Source organism: Clupea harengus, chromosome 15, assembly GCF_900700415.2.
Source record: "Clupea harengus chromosome 15, Ch_v2.0.2, whole genome shotgun sequence".
In the NCBI taxonomy this organism is placed as follows: Eukaryota; Metazoa; Chordata; class Actinopteri; order Clupeiformes; family Clupeidae; genus Clupea; species Clupea harengus.
In genome coordinates, this window is record NC_045166.1 from 8,808,967 (window position 1) to 8,829,895 (window position 20,929).

The following is a 20,929-nucleotide window of genomic DNA, read 5'->3' on the forward strand; positions in this document are numbered from 1 at the left end:
CAGAGCACTCAGATATCATTTCTTGGCCGACGCGAGGGCCAACAATGTTGAACCGTGCATCTCCTGAAAATCTGTTTTCACAGCCTCACCACGGCCACCCTCTTTGATTGCCCGGTTGGGGAAATACCTGTTCATATTCCATCCCTTTCAGTAAGTACCTCAGTGTTATGGCAGCTCTTATTGAGAATAGCAGGCTTGTTCTGGATCACCAAGGTTCTTCAGAGAGTTGGCTGCGGGTTTTATTGTCGCGTTTTACAGATACAGTCACAGCTTGCTGCAACGTAGAGCATCAAACACACAAAAGGACAGCACTAAAGCCCAGCCACTGATGGTGCTCTGATTTGATATTGCATTTGTATCCACACGGGTCTTCAGAGAATCAAGTGGCTATCTTCATCATGACTGAGGAAATTGACAGCAAAAGTGGATTCTTCATGGGGAGCAAGAAATGAATACATGGTCTTTGTGCATTTGTGCAAAGGACAGTGTTATACATAAGGCTTATTGGTCTTAGTTGCTGTTGCCATAGCTGAAATCCATTGAAGAAAATGTTGGGTTCACATCGCATTACATTACATGAGATGAATGAACTACAAAATAAATTTGGCTTATAGCCTACACCCTGAGGGTTTTTCCTGTAAATTATCTTTAAGTCTTGTGGTTGAAACCCAGCCAAGTGCACTTCATTCTACCCGTAATGGTCGGAATGACCTCTGCGCCAGAACTTAAGTGATTTGCTAATATTTTGGACTTGGTAATGGTACTGAAGTGTACGCAAATGCTCTCGCTTAAAGGTGCAGTGTGTAGAATTTAAGGGGATCTATTAGCAGAAATCTCTATATAGTAGAAATATCTATATAGCAGAAATGGAATATAGTATTCATAATTATGTTGTTATTAGTGTATAATCACATGTAACTATGAATCATGTTTTTTTTAGCTTAGAATGAGTCCTTCATATCTACATGGGAGCAGGTCTTACTATCTTCCACGAAAGCCGCCATGTTGCACCGTCATGTGCCTATAGTAGCCCAGAATGGACAATGTGTCTCTAGGGAAGGCCTTTCGCGTATTATTTTACATTTAGTCATTTAGCAGACGCTTTTATCCAAAGCGACGTACAAAGGAGAGAACAATCAAGCTACTAGCAATAGAGACTTAGTGTAACAATAAATACTACTTTACATAAGAAATAAAAAAGTGCAGGAATGTAACTACTGTAAGTGCGAGTTAGAGGAGATAGCATTAGAGGAAGGATAAGGAGAGGTAGAGAAAGGAAGAGGAAGGGAGAGGAAGTGCAAGTTAGGAAAGGAGTTGCACTCTGAAGAGTTGGGTCTTCAAGAGCTTCTTAAAGGTAGATTATGTGGCGAAGACGAAGAACAAGACAGAAGAGGAATCAGTGGTTGCTGCTGCTGGCTAACCATTTTGTGTTGTGAGAAGTTTGGGAGCCCAAATTCTTGCAAATGGAGGATCATGCTTATTATTTAGCACAAGATGCAAGGGAGAGTGAATACATATTAAAAGAAGTGAAAACATGAAGCAAAACGAAATCAGGACAGGTGAAGGCAGAAAACAAGGATAAACAAATTGGTGTGGCCTTTCCCAGATGGAAATCGCTGATGAAGGACAAATGTTTTCAGGGTGACGCCAAAGTTTTCTGCTGGACAGGTAATTTAGCCTACCAATCTAAATGCAATTTGTTGTTTGACAGCTTTAGCTAAAACATGGCCATGGGCACAGTTACCAAGTAACCCTTTTCCCTGTGTCAATGATTAAAAATATCTCATTGCTGCCAGGATTGATATTTTTACATTTACGCGCCAAAACTAGAATTTATTTATCTTTGTTATTTGGACTCAAAAGCTCCGGGGACCTACAGTTGCTGAAAATTATTTCCGTTAAACAAATTGAGAAGTTTGGCAATGTTAGTCGATGTTGGTTCATGTCAGCCATCAACTAACATTGCCAAACTTCCCAGTTTGCAGTCCACTAAAGCTATGAGCTATAGTTTAACAGACTAAATACCTTTCTAAAATAACCTCATCACTTGGCATAATGGCTACTGATGATGGTAGATGATGACATCATATTGTACATACTCCTACACAATCTGCAACCTCGCTGCTAGATGCCACTAAATCCTACACACAACACCTTTAATGGCGTGATGTTGTGCACATTGGATTTCTTTTGATTCAACATTTTGTAGAAATGTTTTGTTTGTTTTCATTTGTGGCAGGCTAATGTGTCGTGAGCTTTTGTTTGCTTCTCTGCCGCCAGACGAAAAAAGAACGTCTCTAAAAATGTCAGAGCTGTGTTCTCATTGGCATCGACGAACATTCATGTGCTGCCTACACATCCACCTCTAAAATAAAGCTCCCGGCTCAGTGGGTACCTCTGCAGGTATTCTGTAGCGCATGCCTTGTCCATCCATCAGCATGAGAGGCTGACCCGACCTCAGTAGCAGCAGCAACCTCCGGCTCCTTTCTTGTGATCTTTTGCCCCCGTGTGTGCTTCTGTGTGTGTTCTGTGTGTGTTCTGTGTGTTCTGTGTGTGTGTGTCCTGTGTGTGTGTGTGTGTGTGTGTTCTGTGTGTCCTGTGTGTCTCCGGCCAGTATCCTCCTCTCTCCATTACTGTGTGAAACCACACAGGGTAAGGAGACACTCCCCATCCCTCCCTCCCTCCTACTGCCACAGGGCTCTGTAATTGAAACATCCAGCAAGCGCGTGTGGCTCTCTAATTTTAGCTGAGGCCCAGTATGGAGAGAGTTGGCCGGGACTGTTTGTCACCAGGCCTCCCTGATGACCTTGTACTCTGCGGCAGGGGAGTGATTAAAGATCAAGGCCAAAGACCATTTCCTTTTACACAGGAAGATAAATGACCCTGTTTGAAACTGCCTGCTATGGCCCGGGGCAATTAGAGTTTGCTGTGAGCTTGCAACCATGCACTGTGAACAAAAAGCGAACGAAAGAACAAATGCACACACACACACACACACACACACACACACACACACACACACTCAGGCACACACAAAAAAAGATAGTCCACGCAATCTATTCGGTTAAAGCTACCAGAAAGCTGGATGGAGGAGAAATTAAACGTATTTTTCTGCAGTGGAAAGCAGGCCTGAGCACCTAGAACAGAACGCTGACTGTGGGGCGGGGGCGGGGGTTGGAGTGCACCCGGAGTACCAGGCCTCTCCCCTGGAAAAAAAAACAAGCAGACACACAAACAAATACATCAGTGCTTGATGTTGGAGATCACACTCTGCATGCGTTTCTGAGGACAGTTTCTAATGGGTTGTAAATGTTTGATGGTGATGGTTGTTTATAGGAGAAGAAAAATAATTGAATATTTGGAATATTTAGAGAAAAACATGGAAATATGTAACTGGACCAGACTGTAGAATAGGAAGGATTCTCTACTTTTTGAAAATGTATTATAAACATTTATACATATACGCTCTTGTGTTTGAGGCCTCATGGAAAGGTGGCATATAGTAAACATGTCTCGAAGCTGGAAACCCTTGTTCTCCCCCTGCCTGTTCCTGCGATGAGATTGGGGGAGAAGGCTTGTGGCAGCCTGTTGTCAGGGATATGGCTTGACGCCATCGATTCTCCTTGTAATACAAGCTTTCCCCTTGTCCCCCTGTCAACGCCAAGATTGGACATGATAATGCACATCTGAAGTGACCTGATCGAAACCCAGGCTTCCGGATCAGAGATGGCTATCGCCAAGGCTTGCGTGGGGAGTTTTTCGTTTTTTTCCAACAAGCAGAGCTTTCCAGACATTTTGTCACCAGTCTTTGTCTCTGGTAGAGATGTGAGCGGCATATGTTTTTATCCAGCACCACATGGTGAAGGTTGCAAAAAAAAAAAAAACACCCAGCACACAAGGTCACGGTTATAAAAGCTCTTCAGGGGAAGAGATGCGCACTGAGTCTCCAAGTAGTTCTTCCTTGACCCGCCTTGATGTCTGCCAGTATCACAAACATTAGCAAGTGGAATCTATCCACGTAGGTCTTTCCTTTGGCCACCAATTTTTTGCATTTGTGCTTTCTTCTGATCAAATGAAAAAATGAATCCCTCCTGCATGGCATTTACTACTGAACCCGTTTAAAAGAATGTGTCTGCTAGGACTGGATATATTGCTCTGAAGCCTGCCTGTTGTGTTAGTCTCTGGACAGGCATCATTCTTCTGTTTCTCCGTTGGGGTTGCAGTGAATAGTAGACCAAAGCGAAGCACAAGCACAGGAAATGCTGCTGCAGAGCTGGCCTTTCATTTGCTCCTGCTTTTCCCAACGCTTGCTTTGATATTTATCCTGGGTGCGGAAAAGGACACTGTATCTGCGTGACAGCGAATATTTCTTTTTTTAAAACACCAAGCTGCAGGAGACTCTGGTGTGATTGTATGCCGTTTATAATCCCTTTTACCACGATTTGAATGATCTCATCTCTGTATGAAACAAAAGCAGCACATTTCTTGCCCAGGAATTAAAGAGAGGAGATTTAATCAAAGTCTTATTTTTTAGATTTTTTAGAGAGGGAAAAATGACTGGTATTTTCACCGGATTTCAGCACTTAAAGCTCAAGAATGGGAGACATTTCTACCGCTGTTTGTCTTTTTTTTATATATTTAAAGAAAAAACATCTTTAACACGTGTTTAAATGTCATGGCAACACAGGTGCCCCTGTGAAAGTGCCAGGGGAATTTTTTCCAAGGTGTTTTTTCCCCCTTTCATTTTTCTCTGGTCCTTTTAGTGAGCTTCCATTTCCAGTGTCGGGGCTAATGCGACCTCCTTTGCGTTGAGCTCTCTTGGCATTGTCCTGTTCTCCTTTGACAGCACCATACATGGAATGTGGAACTCTGAGTTCCTAGTCATTGAACATTTCTTTCTCTCTCTCTCTCTCTCTCTCTTCAGCCCTTCACTGCTTGCAGAAGACAAACAGGTCTGTTTTTCTTTCCTCAAGACTGGTTTTCGTAAAAAGGAGGCATTTTGCTGCCAAAATATATTCTTTTTCATGCCATGGAGATTTATTCCCAGAATTGGATTTCGCCAGCTGTGAAATCAGGTTTTGTAGGCTTGCTGGCCAGGCACTGAGGGTTGATGTACTGGGGGGACAGAGAAGACTCATTTTCATAAATATACATTTTTGCACAATTTCTTCAATCTGCCGCTGTATCTTTTATTTAATACCTCTATTTATTTAAAGCAAATGGATGTGCTGTAATAGTTTCTGTAAGGACATCCTAAAAAAAAAAAAAAGAATCAGAAAAGGACAAAAAATTGGGACATTTCATGCTTATCGAATTCATGACTCAAAACCAGCCAGTGACCCATTGGCCTCTGCCAGGCATATGAAAAAAAGGGAGGTGTTTTGCAAGGCTGCATACGACATTGTAAAAGCTCGCTGGAGAAATCTGATATGGCAGTCTCACGTTTTATCCCTATGGTCCATTTGTTACACTGAGGCAATGGATTAGGGAGGGTATTATATTGGAGGTCTTTCATCAGATGAGGTAACAGAAAGACTAGGTGTTCCTTAGAGAAAATTGTCAACTAGGCTCTATGATTCATGAGCCATGGAAAAATACTTGTTTCTGATTGGTTGATGTCAAAAAGGGTGCATTGTGATTCAGAAGTCGAATTACCATTCAATATTCTGGATAACAGCCACCATAACAACAATAGTACGCAAATAAACAGTTATGTTTTGGGCAGGATTGGCCCTGCAAATTATCCCAAGAAGAAAGCTATGCCACAACCAAGCATGGTTTAAGATGAAAACATGCCCATGGCATTTAGGCTACATGTGGGATATTTGTGCTAATGATGCCCAGTGTTGGGCAAGTTACTGAAAATTAGTAATTAGTTACAGTTACTAGTTACTTCTTTTAAAGGTAATTGAATTACTTCACCAGTTACTGTATATCAAAAGTAATTAGTTACTAGGGAAAGTAACTTTTAAGTTACTTTTATGTCTGCTTTTTAAATGTAATGAATATGAACAGTACTGAACAGTCAAACACAATAAACATTTTTTAGACCTATTTATTGTAATAAACAGGGCAACAGGCCTTCAAATCAAGCAATAGTACAAAAGTCCCTTTTAACACTTAACTTAATACAAAATAACTGTCTCAGTCATTTAAATAGTGTTTTTTTACCACATTAGGCCCAATGAAATAAAAGTGATTGGCCTACAGTATTAACACTAATTTAAAGAGAAAACAAAGGTGCCTTGAGGTGCTGCATATAATTGAATATGTGATTTTAACAAAAGGTTAACAAAATGGTATAACAAACATGCCTCATAAGGCAAAGCTAAATAGAGATGAGAGATGAGATTCTCAACAAACGTTAAAAGGGGCTAACAATATGGGCTAACTTCCCACGTAGCTTGTTGTTCGGATTAATCCAGTGTGCAGTTACACCTAGAAAGCTTTTATTGTAAGCAGTCCAGATGTCTGCTGTGGTAGAGACATGTTGTAAACCCTCAAATGTTTTTTTTTTTAGCCCGACCTGCATTTTCGCATATTCTCTGTCTAAATAGCTGGAAAACGTCTTCCTGCACATTTGCCCCTAGCCTCCATTTATCACTGGTATTTTGCTTATTAGCTAATTTACTGACTCGACAGTTGACAGAGAATGCATGTCATCGACAACATACAGTACCTAGCAATCAATTTATTCAGCTCTACCTGGCTTATCGGCTGCACTGCAGTCTGTGTAAAGTCTAGCCTTGGTTGTTTGCATGGAGTAGACCTTCAGCATCCGTAGGGCTGGGGTCTTTCGCTACTAGCTTTGTCGAAGCGGGTCGTTTCAACAGGTGCTTCATAAGATTTGAATTGCTACTCTTCGATGTGGATAGCTTCTTTGTCTGCACATAATTTACAACTCACCACTACATTTTTGTCTTTAATTTCGACGAGCGAAAAGTAACGTCCATACTTCCAGGAGAGAAAGCTCATTCTATCCGCACTGTCGGCCATGATGTGGTTTAATGCTCATTGATTGTTTCGATTGGTGTATCTGTTTGCGCCACCATGGTCCTGCGACGTCAGATCAGAAGCAGCTAAAGTAGGCCTATCTTGTCTTCTTGTCTCCAAGTGTTCATTGTTCACAAAAGAGAGTAACGCAAGTAACAAACTAATTTCAATTTCAGTAATTGTAACTGCATTACTTGATTTAAAAAAATACTTCGTTACATGCTCGTTACCGCTAAAAGTAGTGGAATTACAGTAATGCGTTACTTTGTAACGCGTTACTCCCAACACTGATGATGCCAGAAGTGGGGTAATGCCCTCTCCGTTGGACTCCACTGCACTTTGGATCATGGAGTTCGTTGCCTCTGCTTTGGTCTGTTGGGACTTTGGTCCTTTGGGACACCTTGTGTTATGTTAGCTGTCAGATTCTGTTGGGTATTCTCTCACCAGATCTGTCAGACCTAACAGTATGGAGGTGAGGTAAGGTAACATGCCTCCCAGCAATGAGGGAGCCTGAGCTTTGGCTTATATACAGACATCACTCACTTTTGTACATTTTAGGCCATTTTGGTATTGGTTTGTCATATAGATTATCTTACACACAGAAACGCACACACATACACAGTCACACTCTCTTACACACACACGCACACTAGAGGCTGTCATTTTTTCGGGAATCCTGTGGGTCACAGGATTCCTGTGGGATTCCCGCAGGATGGGAGTCAATTTCACTATTCATCACGTGACTGAGAGTTGGACTTCTTCAAAGATCCACCGACGCAATATGCAGCTCACAGAAGAGGCGTTTCTGTGTGTAAGATGTTCTGGAACCACCTCACTCGGAGTCTTCACCTCTAATAATCACTCCATGTTTGATAGACTTTAGCCGTTGAATTGTGCAACATCAACATTCAGGGGTGCAAACTCATCAGGGATGAAAAAGGTGACAACGATGCGAAACCCCTAGGAGGGTCCGGGGCATGCTCCCCGGGGAATATATTTTATATACAAGAACATTTTGCACATTTTAAAGTTCAATGCATCAATCTGGTGCACTTTGACAACAAAATGATGTTGCACGGGCACAGGCCAACCCAACCACCCACCCCAATACCCTCCCGACCACCCACTCCAGTCCACCAAAGCACATTATGTCACAATTCTCCATCAGGTATTAAGCCAAAAAAAAGGGCCAACTATAGGAACCGAAAATCAATATACCGTAATTTCCGGACTATTGAGCGCACCTGAATATAAGCCTCACGCACTGAATTTTTTAAAAATAATTATTTTTAACATAAATAAGCCGCACATGTCTATAAGCCGCAGGTGCCTACCGCAACATTGAAACAAATTAACTTTACACAGGCTAAAATGAATATCAAAACTAATACAATAGTTAGTTTTGCCAGTTAGATAAGTGCACTGTTGCTTTAAGAGCGCACAGTCGCAAGAGTCAATCAGAAGCTAGAACGTTAGATTGAAGACAGACGCTAGTTTGAAACCAGTGAGCTAAAGAACTTGAAGACTGGATTTGTATTGTTGTAAACTTTTATTTTATTTTCTAAAGTGTTTTGAGTTGTGTTCTGTCTACGCTGGTAGACTGTGGTTATTTTGACATTAGTTAAGTTATTGAGAGATACTGAGAAATCGCGTGGAGCTAAGCATCCATGCGGCTGCATCCATGCTAGCATCCTAGCTCCACAAAGCCACCGTAAACACAAAGCCACCGTATACAGTCACAGGTATCATAATCCATAAATTAGCCGCATCGTTGTTTAAGCCGCGAGGTTCAAAGCGTGGGAAAAAAGTAGCGGCTTATAGTCCGAAAAATACGGTAGGCTGCATCAGGCATGGCCTAGCTTCTCCGTGTTCTTGAAAAACTGTGACAGTGGGAACACATATTCTTTTCCCTTTACATTACTCTTTGAGTCTAGCTTGTCAGGACAAGGCCCATTTGCACCTAACTCCTAGTTGAGCCACAGTAATGGCATCCTCCTCCTAAAATTCTCTCATTCTGAAACCAAACTGAAGTAGGAGAGTGGTAAATTTGTTCAATTGCAGTGAAGCGCCCGGCAGTAGAAAACGGGTCAGTGCTTCAGATTACATACACATAGGGACGTGCGGTCAGGGGAGGCAGAGCCTCATGAAAAGTAAAAAAATAAATAATGATAAAATAAATATTAATATGTATCTACTGATCTTTGCTTTAGATTTATTTTTTGTATTATTCCGATCATTTTTATAATCAAGATCGCTGAATTTGACCATGTCCTGTTGACAGAGAGGCGACTCGCGAGGTGAGGCAGCGACGAGCTGCGCCTCATCTCAGATTGTGCAATCCCTCACACTGGGTTGAGCGCATGACTTTTGCTTTCTCATTGTTTGTCAATATTTGTAGACACTTTTATTATATGTCGTTTGTATCCATATAATAGATAATGTAATGTATTTCACGTATGTGAAGCAGCTATTTAGTCTTGCTAATCTGTCATAAAACCACAGTGAAAAAGCACATAGGGGAGGCAAACCTAACCTCTGCCTCAATGAAGGGGGCGTGCGATAGACTGGAAAATGGACTTCCAATCCAGTGAAGTGATAGATAAATACATAGCCTAATGGGAGACCAATGCCAGAGCTAAAAGGTTTGCTTCAAACGACAGGACAGAAGATAACTTTAGCAGCTAAACTCCGGACCAAACTCGGCTGACGGCCATGTCTTTTAAGTAAATGTACATTTTTCGGCGTTTTCACGCTTCGATTTTTCAAAAGTTACAGAGAAAAAGACACTGTACTATCCGATACCACCGTTATTGTAACCAGCAAAAATAGTTGATGTGATTTGCGAGGCGTCTGTCAGCCAACTGTCTGACATTAGCACGTTAGCCTACGTTAGATAGTATAACGTTCTTGCAGCGTACCAACGTCACACGTTACCGTAATTGCCATCTTAAAAAGGCAGCTCGAAACCAACACTTTCACCCGAAAGACATGTAATACACTTGTAATACACCTGTCTATTACGGCATTGAGGCAGCTACCTTTCATTTCGAACAGACCCGAAATAAAAAGCGTGCCTGTCATGGTGAAAAAAAATATTCATGACAGCTTGCGTTCGCAGATTACTTGGAGGACCCCCCCCCCCCCCCCCCCTAAAAATATTTTTATTGCAGATCTACACGAATCACACAAATGACCTATTTTGGATCAAAAACGGCGAATTTCGCCGAAAGGTGACGAGTTTGCACCCCTGAACATTCCATTTATTCAAAGCGAGAGCAGAATGGCAGGCAGCGATTTTATAACGTTACATTTGACTTGTTTTCAAGTAAGGAAAAGAACAAATGGGGTAGGGAAAATGGACAAATTGTGATCACCTGCAGCCTACGACCTTTACGGATGGGAATATTCTTCCGGGATTGGGACGGGACTGGAATATTTTTGTAGAAGTGTGATGGTACAGGAGTGAAAATACCCACTAACGTACACACACACACACACTCAGAAAAAGAGTTTGCTGACTGTGCTCCCTGGGCTGGTCACGACATGCCACATCTCTCAAGGTTCTCGGATGATTTTACACAGCAGTAAACAGCCGGCCTCGCCTCTCTCCTCTCCTCTCCTCGCCGCCGAGAGAATTATTGAAAAGGCGGCCGAGGACTAGAGGGCATGGCTGTGCCAGCGCCGACATGATTCAATCACCTCTGCGGCCCGTGTCAACACAACTGCTTTCTGTGTGTCTGTGTGTGTGTGTGAGAGGTCTCAGACCGCTCCAGGCCACAACCTTACCTTGAGGTAATAATCTAATAATCTAATCTGAGACCGTTTGATGTTTTTGGGTGTTTTTTTTTGGCTGACATCTTCTGTTGTTTCTTATCAGAGAGATTCATATTTCGCCTGTCAGGTATCTTTGCCCCCCGAAGACATTCTCTCTCATAAGGACTAACCTTTGCACCCGCAAAGCCAGCTTCCGTAGGGAGTACTGTTTGTTTGTGGTCTGTGCCAGCTTTGAGGCCTGGTCTTTGGCAGAGTAGTTTGTTTGAGGGGTCACAGTTGACGCCCTGATTTATTTACTTACCGTGCTTGCATGCACTGCCGGTGTACTTGGAAGTTCTTATCAGTCTTCAGGGAGTCACCATCTTCAGGTAATAACGTTCCCCTCAAAACACATCCATCCTCCAGGAGAACTAACACAAGCCTTTTTAAAAATCCATACTGGATGGGCCAGTCGTACTCATAACAAACAGCGCACCTATTTACCCAGGGCCATAGATTCTCTCTGAGGCTCGCTGTGCATGCAGCAGTCACCCCCACCCCACCGCACCGCAGCGCTCTCCACTTCCTCATCCAGACACTCAGTGAATACATTTAAACAAATGGACTTCTTAACTGCACTTAGCGCTTCAGCATCCCAGACATGGACTCTCTTATTTCTCCCTCTCTCTCTCTTCCTTCCACTTTCTCTGTCTCTCTTTTACTTACTTTTCCTGTTTCTCTCTCTCTCTCTTTCCCACTCTCTCTCTCTCTTTCTCCTGGGCAGCCAGGCTCGGGAGCACTGTTTCATTAGTCTGTCAAAGTCAATGATATTTAGAGGCTGGACCCTCTCACCCAGGACTGCAAACTCAATCAGCGCTATGATTTCATAACCCTGCTCTGTGACAGGGCTTATTTTATCGTGCTGCCGATCCACACTAATAAACACCCTGCCCAACCTCCCACCCCATCACACACCCCCACCCCACCCCTACCTCCACAAGCACACACACAAGTACTCTCTCTCATACACACACACTCTCTAACTCACACACTTACACACACACACAAAAAAAGGTGATATACGACAGAGCCGCCCGCCCCTAGCTCTTGGTTCCCCAGAGAGGAAGGGGGGGTCGAATAAATCATTTGGGTGGCAGGAGAGGAGAAGGAGGGGTGGGTTGATCACCTAGACTGGCTCATGCACACAAATCAGGCCCCCCTGCCCCGCCTCTCCCCTGGACCACTGATGGTCAGTGACAACACACTGATGAGAGAGGATGGCCTGGGGTGGAAGAGGCTCTGTGTGTTTGTATGGTATGTGTATGGATGGATGGATGGATGGATGGGGGGGGGGGGGGGGGGCAGTTGCAGGAGCAGTGGGGTGTGGCGGGGGTGCAGAAATGCCGTCCTTGTGGAATGACAAGATGAGTGCAATAACAGGAAATGCCAGCAAAGACCCTCTCAGATCCTGGTCTATTGTTTATCTTCCACTGCAATAACTGCCTGAATGGTGTAAGTAAATCTGCATAGTATGCTCTGCAATTCTCCTTTTTCTTTTAAGTATACTATTCTTGAACGTCTGTCCTCTTTTGCTTTTCCCCTTCCTCACCCTTTCTCACCGCCTGGACCTCAGACGACAGATGACATCGTGTCGTCGGCCGAGTGCTCCAGCGACGACGAGGACCTGGAGGAATGCGACTCGGGACACGCAGGTGGGATGGGTGTGTTGAGTGTGTGCTTGCTTCGATCTGGTCTATTTGATTTGGAACTTTTTCCGTTTTTCTCTTCTCTATTTATGTTTATTTATTTATTTTTATTTGCAACCGAGGACCTACTCCTCAAAGCATCATGCCCCATGAGAACATAAAGTGTAACTTCAAAAGGCTGCAGCCAAAGCATTACTAAAGGCATGTTAGATTAGCGTGCTAACTTTGAAACTCCCTTAAGCACTCATGAGTTCAGAGAGAAATGCAGTGTCCACAAGCCTCACAGAAATTAAGCTGTGCTAGATACTCACCAGCACATACTTAGATCTCAGTACACTTATGTATAGTATATATACTGTAAACTGTTACTATACTTTATAGTAAAAGGTTGATTAATAAAAGTTACACTTGACTATGGGGCCTTACGTTGCAGACATGGCATTGCATCTATACTAATTTTGTCCTCTCTGCATTCGAAAGAGAGCGGAACTTTAAGTCAAAAGTACAAAATTAGTATCAAGCTCCATGTTTCTCGCACTGATGCTTCAAAATGTATCTGTCCTGTTCATGGTTGACCTTTGCCAGTGCGTTTGGTGTGTGTGTGTGTGTGTGTGTGTATGTGTGTGTGTGTGTATGCGCGTCACTCGACAGAGGATACATTTTGAGACTCTTGGAAAAGGAACCAAAAATGCTTTCAGCATAGATACTGTGATATGTACTGTAGCCGACTAACTGCAACGGAAACCAGTTCTCTTCTCCTGTTTGTTTATTTGTTTCCTTACGTCAGAGGCTTGCCTTGCGTTGAAACATTCTAATAGAGAACAGATATCCTCGAATTTCTGTGTGCATTGTGTCCCCCTACACATAGTCTTCCCAGGTGAAGGTGATTCTCCACTTTCTTTTCATTTATTTTACTTTTGCTTTATTCTACTTTAGAGGCAAGAAAGGCAACAGGCTGTAGCTAGTGATGGGGTTGACGTGCAACACGTCTCCTGTTTTGAAAAGCACTTGGGGCGCGACCCTGTTCTAATGAACTTCTGCAATGAGCTGCCATTTAAACCGTTAAGCTGTAATTACGAGGAGCCCAACAGCATCGTGTTGGTTGCAAAGCCGGTAAGGAGGAACACAAGGCTAGTTAATTTATGAGGACCTCTCCGTTAGCCCTTTTGCCAGTAATGCCAGGCAAAGGCTTTTTTAATTGCTGGGCTGTCCTTCAGAATGCCTCCCTAGCCTAATTAACACGCTTGTAATCTGCCTAAGTATGCTCCATGTGTTGTAAAGCATATGCCCGGTTTTCGCAGCTTTTTGCCTCCCACAATCAATTAAGAACAATTAAGATGATGAATCATTGCTCGTGTTACTCCTCACGTAGAATTAACCACGGCGACACTTTCTTTTTTCCCTTCTTAATGATAAATGCTTGTCAGAACATGCACTCTCCCTTATTTAATATTCACTCCAGGATTCTGTTGCTGTTGTGCCATTACCCAGAAAAAAGTTTGATTACTTTTAAGACAACTTCTACTTGCTTGACCTTTTTTGGCCAGAGGCACTATTGTAACAAGAGGGAAGAGTATAAGACCACCAAAAGAGGCTACTGCCTGGAATGCAGTGTATTGTTTTTTTTCTCCATTCCTTGTTTTTTTTTTTTTCCTTTAGTCTTTAAAGAGCCATTGCTCAAGGTGCCAGCCCCAAGTGCTATGAAACTCCAGAGTTAGTACACTATACAGAGCAAGGTTATACTACACGCTACCCCGTCCTCTCTCAGTTAAGCAGAAAAGACATTTATCTGCATACTACATTCATACACTCATATTGACACAGAAATTCATTCAAATCCTCATTCTGGTACCCCCGCTCTCCCCCCGCCTCCAAGCCTTTACACTTTGTGGACAGTTGCATGACATTGGTTTTATTTATTTTGTTTCTCTTTTGAATTCAATTTCCCATCCTCGCCCCCCTACTGAGGTTTACGTGAACATCTTTCCTCTGTATCTTATCCCATCTGACATTCCACTCTCTATGATTTGGAGTTGGTTTGTTTTTTTCCGTCTTGGTTTTGACTTCTTGTCTCTGTACATCCATCTTCCGGGATAAAAAGCCGATCCTCTCGTTTTGCCTCATCTTGTGCCGCATGAAATTTTGGTGGTTGGAAAAAAATATCTCATTTTTTTATTTTTTTTTTCGTGCCATTTGGCCAAACTAAAAAAAAAAGAAAAAAACAACAACATCCCTGTTCCTCCCCCCACCCCCACCCCCACATATTTGATACAACAGGAAATAAGGCAACAAAATCTTTTCTTGCCATCATCCGTTGATTTATTTTTTATTTTATCTTTATTTTTGGCCTTGTGCAGGCAACCCCATTCTGTCTCAAGAAAGTTGTGTGTGAAAGAATGATTCCTTCCCTCAGCCCATCCTCTCTCCCTCCCCTTCTCCTCAGCCTCTCTGCATATACATGTCTGTTTGAATGCAGATGGCATAAAAATAATTTTATTGCCACAAAGTATATCTGTTTTTCTATTCTACTCGTTGTTCCTAGTGAAACACAAAGCATTTGTCGCATGCGTTGACTGTAGCTAGCCCTACTAAAACCTCTGGGAGATCTCCATCTGCTAATGCATGAACTTGACTGGCGCCATTTTCTGTGCTTCTCCATCCATAACGCTCTCTGGCTAACCCTGTGTTGCGTGTGTTTCGTGTGTTTTTTTTGTGTTTGTGCTTCTGGTCATGTATTGCTGTGGCATTTTCACGCAACTGCCTTCTTGTGCTTCCGTGACGTCTCAGTGGTTTGTGTTTTCCGTGTGTGCTTTGTGTGTTTTGCGTGTGTTTTTGTACTGTACCTTTCTTACGTTTGTCTTTGTCTTGCAATACTGCGTCTCATGACTGTCTTCAGTGTCGAGTACAAACTGTTTGACCCACCCTTGATCCAGAGGGGATTCCACAAGAGGGCTAATGTAGGCAGAGCAGAGGAAGAAATACAGGGGGGGGAAAAAAACACAAGCAAGCTATATGACATTTAACAAGCGATTTAATAAGCACCATCTCCTGGAAATCTCCAAACGCTGTTATATGATGCAGATGAATATGTAATCTACATCTGTCAGTAACCCTCACTGGCTCCAAGTGGAAAGCATTGAGACATCAGCGGGGGTGAGTCATGCCCAGTGAAATGTCTCTCAGGCACTCATTACTGTTGACCATTAGTACGTCTTAATGCGACTCTTAATGAACACTCGGGGTGTCATGGCAAATTATTAAATCGGAAGGTTCACGGACGAGAACTCCGCGAGCGCAGCAGATTTGTCCTCGCAGACCAGACAGTTTGTCGATGAATTTTCACCATCGGTTTTACTGCCTGGGTTGATCCTCGATGAGTCGTAAACTCCAAGTAACCTTGCATCAGAGGTAAACACTCCGAGAGAAAGAAAATTAGGTAAAACACACTCTTCTGCAGTAGCTGATCCCAAGGGCTGACTGAAATACCGATAAGGGGTGAGGTAGTGAACACCTTTTCCCGTCAGGCTGGTGAATGTGTGGCCGTGGGGGGCGGGAGGGACTGGGAGAGAAAAGAGGGATGACGCAAGACGGCGGATGAGTGGGCAGCGAGTGTGAAGAATGAGAGGCGACGCTCCCCACACATCCCTCACGCCGAACCCGAGCTGCGTCGCGCCTCATCAGGCCCCGCTGGGCCCACTGTCATTTCAGTGCAGGTCTCAGATCAGTTAAAGGGCTTATTTAGATGACACATGTTGAACACGCTGGGAAAGGGAGGGGAGCTGAGCTTGAAAGGCTCGCCCCAACAAATCAACCAGCCAGGCTGGAGGACTTGCGACTCGTGTCCCGAGGTTGCCAATTTAACACTGTGGAGGCCCGCCAAGGGATACGATGAAGGATTATGAGCAATCCACAGCATAGCAAGTAAAAGCACCCCCCCCCCCCCTCTATTCCCTGTCAAAGGTCCCTTAGCACACACACATGGTCTCCAGCAGTGAGTGGACTCTTCCTCACACAGTCAGGTGAAGGCACCCTACCATGGCCTCAACCTCTGAAGCAGCAAAAGTCCCATTTTTCACGAGGCTGGCGACAGTGACATGTCCTGCTGTTGCTCCGCCACTGTGCTGTCCCAGTGCCTGTGAGGTCCCCGTTGGCTGGGCAGTTATCGGCCATCTCTCTGAACCTGAAGCAAAGCGTGGGAAGCCCACCAGCCTAGCGGGATGCGCTATCCCGGGGTGAATCTCACGTGCCTTCGGGGGTAACCGCCGACCTGCTCGCCAGAGTTTTGGCCCAGGTGAAAAGGCTGGGCCTGGCGTACACAGTTCTCTCTCCCACAAAGGGATTTCTCCTCTCCTCCTGCCTCCTTTTCACAGGATCAGGGAGTTAAATCCCAACACACACACACGCGCCATTCATCGCTGTTTAGGAGCCTCAACAAATGCCGGCCAGGCCCTGAGATTTGCCCAAGGGCTGTAGGGTGGGCCTGGGGAAAAGCTTGGGCTCTCTGGGATTGAATATTTTTGAAGGGGGAGCAGTCAGATATGTTTTATGAATGTCAAGTTCGCAAAACATCAGTCTGTTTCATGTGACATTTACACAGTGTGGCCACACCAGGAGACCGGTGCAATTTGCACTTGAAGAGGTGTATTAACTTTAAGAGATGTCACTGAAGTGCTCGGTTTTAGAAAAAGCCAAATTGCGTTTGATAGGCTGAGAGGGATTCACCCCATGAGTTGTTGAGTACGAATAATGGAGCTTAGATCCTCGTTGGCTTTAGTCTGAAAAATAAATCGCATGGAAGGAGGCTCTCCTGTTTGCTCAGAAATTAAACATTGTCGATGTTAGTGGAGCTTGCAGAGCTAATATGGAATTAAACTGTGTATTAATACACAGTGATCTAATGCCTTAGTCTTCTCCACCTGCACCACGACGGTAACTCACACTGTGGCCACGGTGCTTCGTTAAGATGCAGCAAACGTGTTGACTTAGCCACAAAGCTAACACGAGGTTGAGTGCTTTGAGACACCCTTGCAACCCCATGGCAAACAAAGCTCATAGTAACCGAACACAGCTTTGTGAATCTTTGAGAGAGAGAAAAAGAGAGACAATCACCATTTGAAATCCCTTGCTTTTACACACTTGCTGGCTAGATAGTCAGCTCTATCTTGAACAGAATTGAGCCATGCCGTAATCAGGGTTTACACGACTGCGATTCGTAGCTTCAGCCTTTTCCCAGGGGGAATTTGTTGATAAAACAAGTGCGCGCCATCAGCCCAAAGGCACTGTTCCGTGGCCAGAAGAACAGTTTCAAACACTGCCATAGGCATGTTTACCATAGAGAGATTGTCATCAAGTCAATACCTTCCTTTCATCCATTCAGTCAGCCCCTGTCATCGATTATTAATTAATTATGTGGTGTCAGTTCAGTGGGCGCTGACTGTGAAACAGTTCACCACATACTCGATTGGACGATCAAGCTTCTGAAGTCAATTTCTTTCCATTCAGTTTTAATCTATTTTTATTTATTTATATAGCGCAATTTACAATTAGTATGATCTCAAGGGGCTTAAGTGAGCCTGTAGTCAGTGAGACCCCTGAGAATAACCACATAGGCGATGTTGGCAAGGAGACAATCCCATGTTACAGGAAGACGTCTTAAATTAACCCGACTCAGAAGGGGGGGGGGGGGGGGGCATCTGTTTAAAGCTGGCCGAGGAAAGAGAAGGCAAAGACTGAGGAGAAGGGAAGGAGAGGGATTGGAACAGAGACAGGTAGAACGTGAGTTGCTATACACAGTACATACAGAAATGCAAGTGGAAGCTGGATTGCATAACATAGGTAGGCACACAGTTCATCAGTTTATGAATGAATCATTGTACATGTCCTCTTGTGGAATCCCTTGGAATCGTGTGTTTTATCTGTCTAGCGAAGGCTGTTGGTTATATAATGACACAAAGAGATAAAATAGTTAACAAATAATTAACTTTTACTATTAAGTCATATTTAAACTTTTAGTACATAATTGAACTATAATAATGTGATAACACATTTAATTAAATGATATTGTAAATTGGGTTTACCTTTGTTTACCTTACTGTGTGTTCAACTAAATAGTGCTTGTCTAATGATACCCCACAGCCCTTGGCCCAGTAGGGGGAGACGTGAGCCAGTCGTGTAGATCCCAGCTTGCCTTGACATTATTCTACTCTCCCTAAATGCAACTTACTCAAAGCATGGGTTTAACCTTGCAGTGAAAATCCCAAACAAAACAAAAAGCTAAACAAAACAAACAAACAAAAAACAAAAATCCCTTTTCCCCCAGACGTACATCCAGACTGCACCCCTGTCCTGTCTTGATTAACGTACAGCACTAACATGAGTTTTGGTGAAACACTGGAGACAACTAATAATCCTGGTCATTATTAGTTGCTGAAGGTGGTGACAGTGATGAATCAGTGTGCCCCTCCTCTCCTCTTGTTAACCTCAGTGTGTGCTTTCTGGTTGTTCTTCCCCTTGATAGTGTGTGAGAAGCAAATTATGTCCATTTTCTTTACAAAAAATTGTTTGTATGTTACAATGCACATATATGCATATGCATATATATATGTGTGTGTGTGTGCGTGTGTATATATATATATAAATATATATATATATATATACACATATATAAATATATATGTTCTGATTTCCATAAAGTAATAAGAATTGAACATTAATGTGTGATGATTGAAATAAGGCAATTCTGTGATAAACGTATACAGTGTATTCCTATGTTGGCCTCTTTCTCTCTTTCTTCTTGATGGATGGTGTCAGTTCATTTGATTAGCACTTTTGACGACCACAAACTCCATCACCGATTGGCCAAAATGCCAAAACTTCCAAAATGTCCTCAGTTCATCAAGAACAAATAGAGGAGGAGGGTCAAATATCAACACTCACCACTATCTTCTTTAAAAAAAATATTATAATAATAAGTACAAGATCTGCATTTTCAGTTATTCACTTCTCTTCCAAAAGCTAAAACTTGTTACAACCCAATTGACAGACTGATGAATTGTGTTCAACTAAACTGCATGGCGAAGAAGTTGCAGCTTAGGGTTTGTAAGACTGTCAGTGTTGAGAGTGCTGTTTTTTTCTCTTGTAGATGGGCATGTATATGCTCATTGTTTGTATATCCCCATCCCTTCCTTACAGCTAAAAGCTCTAACGCAGCCCGACCGCTTCGTGCCGCCTTTACATGGACATGGCAACTGATGTACACATTCACTCCCATCTTTGTCATTTCCTACCTAGTATGTTCATAGGTCCTCCCCCCCCACCCCCACACCACCAACCTCCTGCCCCCCACTTCCCCAAAAATACTTTAGCGATGAGATAATATGTACAGTCATTCATTTCTTCAAAACAAAAAGAACATTTTAATGTCAAGGGGAAAAAAAAGAAATAAAAGAAATAATAAAAGATTTAATAGTCAGATTGTACATATCTGATGCTAAAAAATTGAGCTTATCTATTTAAAAACATGATAGATGTACAGTTTTCATTTTGTAAAAAAATAAAGTTATTTATCAGAAGAAAGAGGGAAAAAAAGTAAAACTAAATAACAGAATGGTGAAGTTTATTTTTCATGTCATGGTGTGTGGATGTATGTGTTGTTGCTTCCCAGTACCATCCTGTCAAGAGAGATCGTTAAAAATAAACTAAACTACTGCTTAATTACAACAATCTTACAAACTAACCACACTTGTCCAAAAGGCATTCTTACACAACTTTCTTTTGTAAATGTTTTTCTTCCTGCCAAAATCATGCGGGCAATTTGTTGATGTAAGTCAAAAAAATATGGTATGCTTTCTTCCTTTGATGAGTACCTTTTCATTGGCTATTATTATTTTTTCAAAACTGACTAGTTTTTTTTTATATATCCGTAATTACTAACCCTTTTTAATCTGTGCCTTTTGTTTGCGAATGTTTCCAGGTTTTGCTTTGAGTTTGGTTGTTAACTCTTTTGTTTTGCATTGCATTTTCGTTCTGTTACATTGAACTTAATTTTCCTTTCCTTTCCTTAGTAGACATTTGCATTGCCTTGTGGTGCCCTTTGTTTGTAAGCCTTTGCAGTGTGTAAGCTGGACACTATGGCAGACGGTTGGAATAGTATTAATGACCATCTGAATGTTTTCAACGTGGCATAACGTTGAATAATAAAAAAAATACGTTTTAATAATAATAATAAAAAAAAAAACGTTTCAAAAGTTAAGACTTTTTTAATCTAATTGTTAATGCAAGTAACTCAGTTCACATTAAAAACAGAAACATCATAATGTATTACTGAACATTCAGGTGTTGTTGAACTGTTTTCTGACCTAATGCCATTGTGGTTTCCACATAAGACCTGTCAAAAGGCAAAAGACTAGGGTCTGTGAGGGAACCTGCTGAATCAGTTTGAGAAGAGGGAGAGCAAAGGCTAGCTTCATATGTACAAG

At 42.6% G+C, this 20,929-nt stretch overlaps 1 protein-coding gene across 12 annotated transcripts in view; it reads left to right on the forward strand.

The window, feature by feature from the left end:
* Positions 1–20,929, forward strand: part of nrxn3b (neurexin 3b) — a 229,725-nt gene that overhangs the window by 205,490 nt on the left and 3,306 nt on the right. For 9 of the 12 annotated variants that reach the window (XM_031581679.2, XM_042709849.1, XM_042709855.1 and 6 more), the window contains one exon: positions 12,380–12,458. In XM_031581679.2, coding sequence (XP_031437539.1) covers positions 12,380–12,458 — 79 coding nt within the window. Of the gene's footprint in view, positions 1–12,379; positions 12,459–19,643; positions 19,899–20,929 lie in introns of those variants that run through there. The other 3 variants (XM_031581683.2, XM_031581682.2, XM_042709856.1) reach the window with 1 other exon arrangement.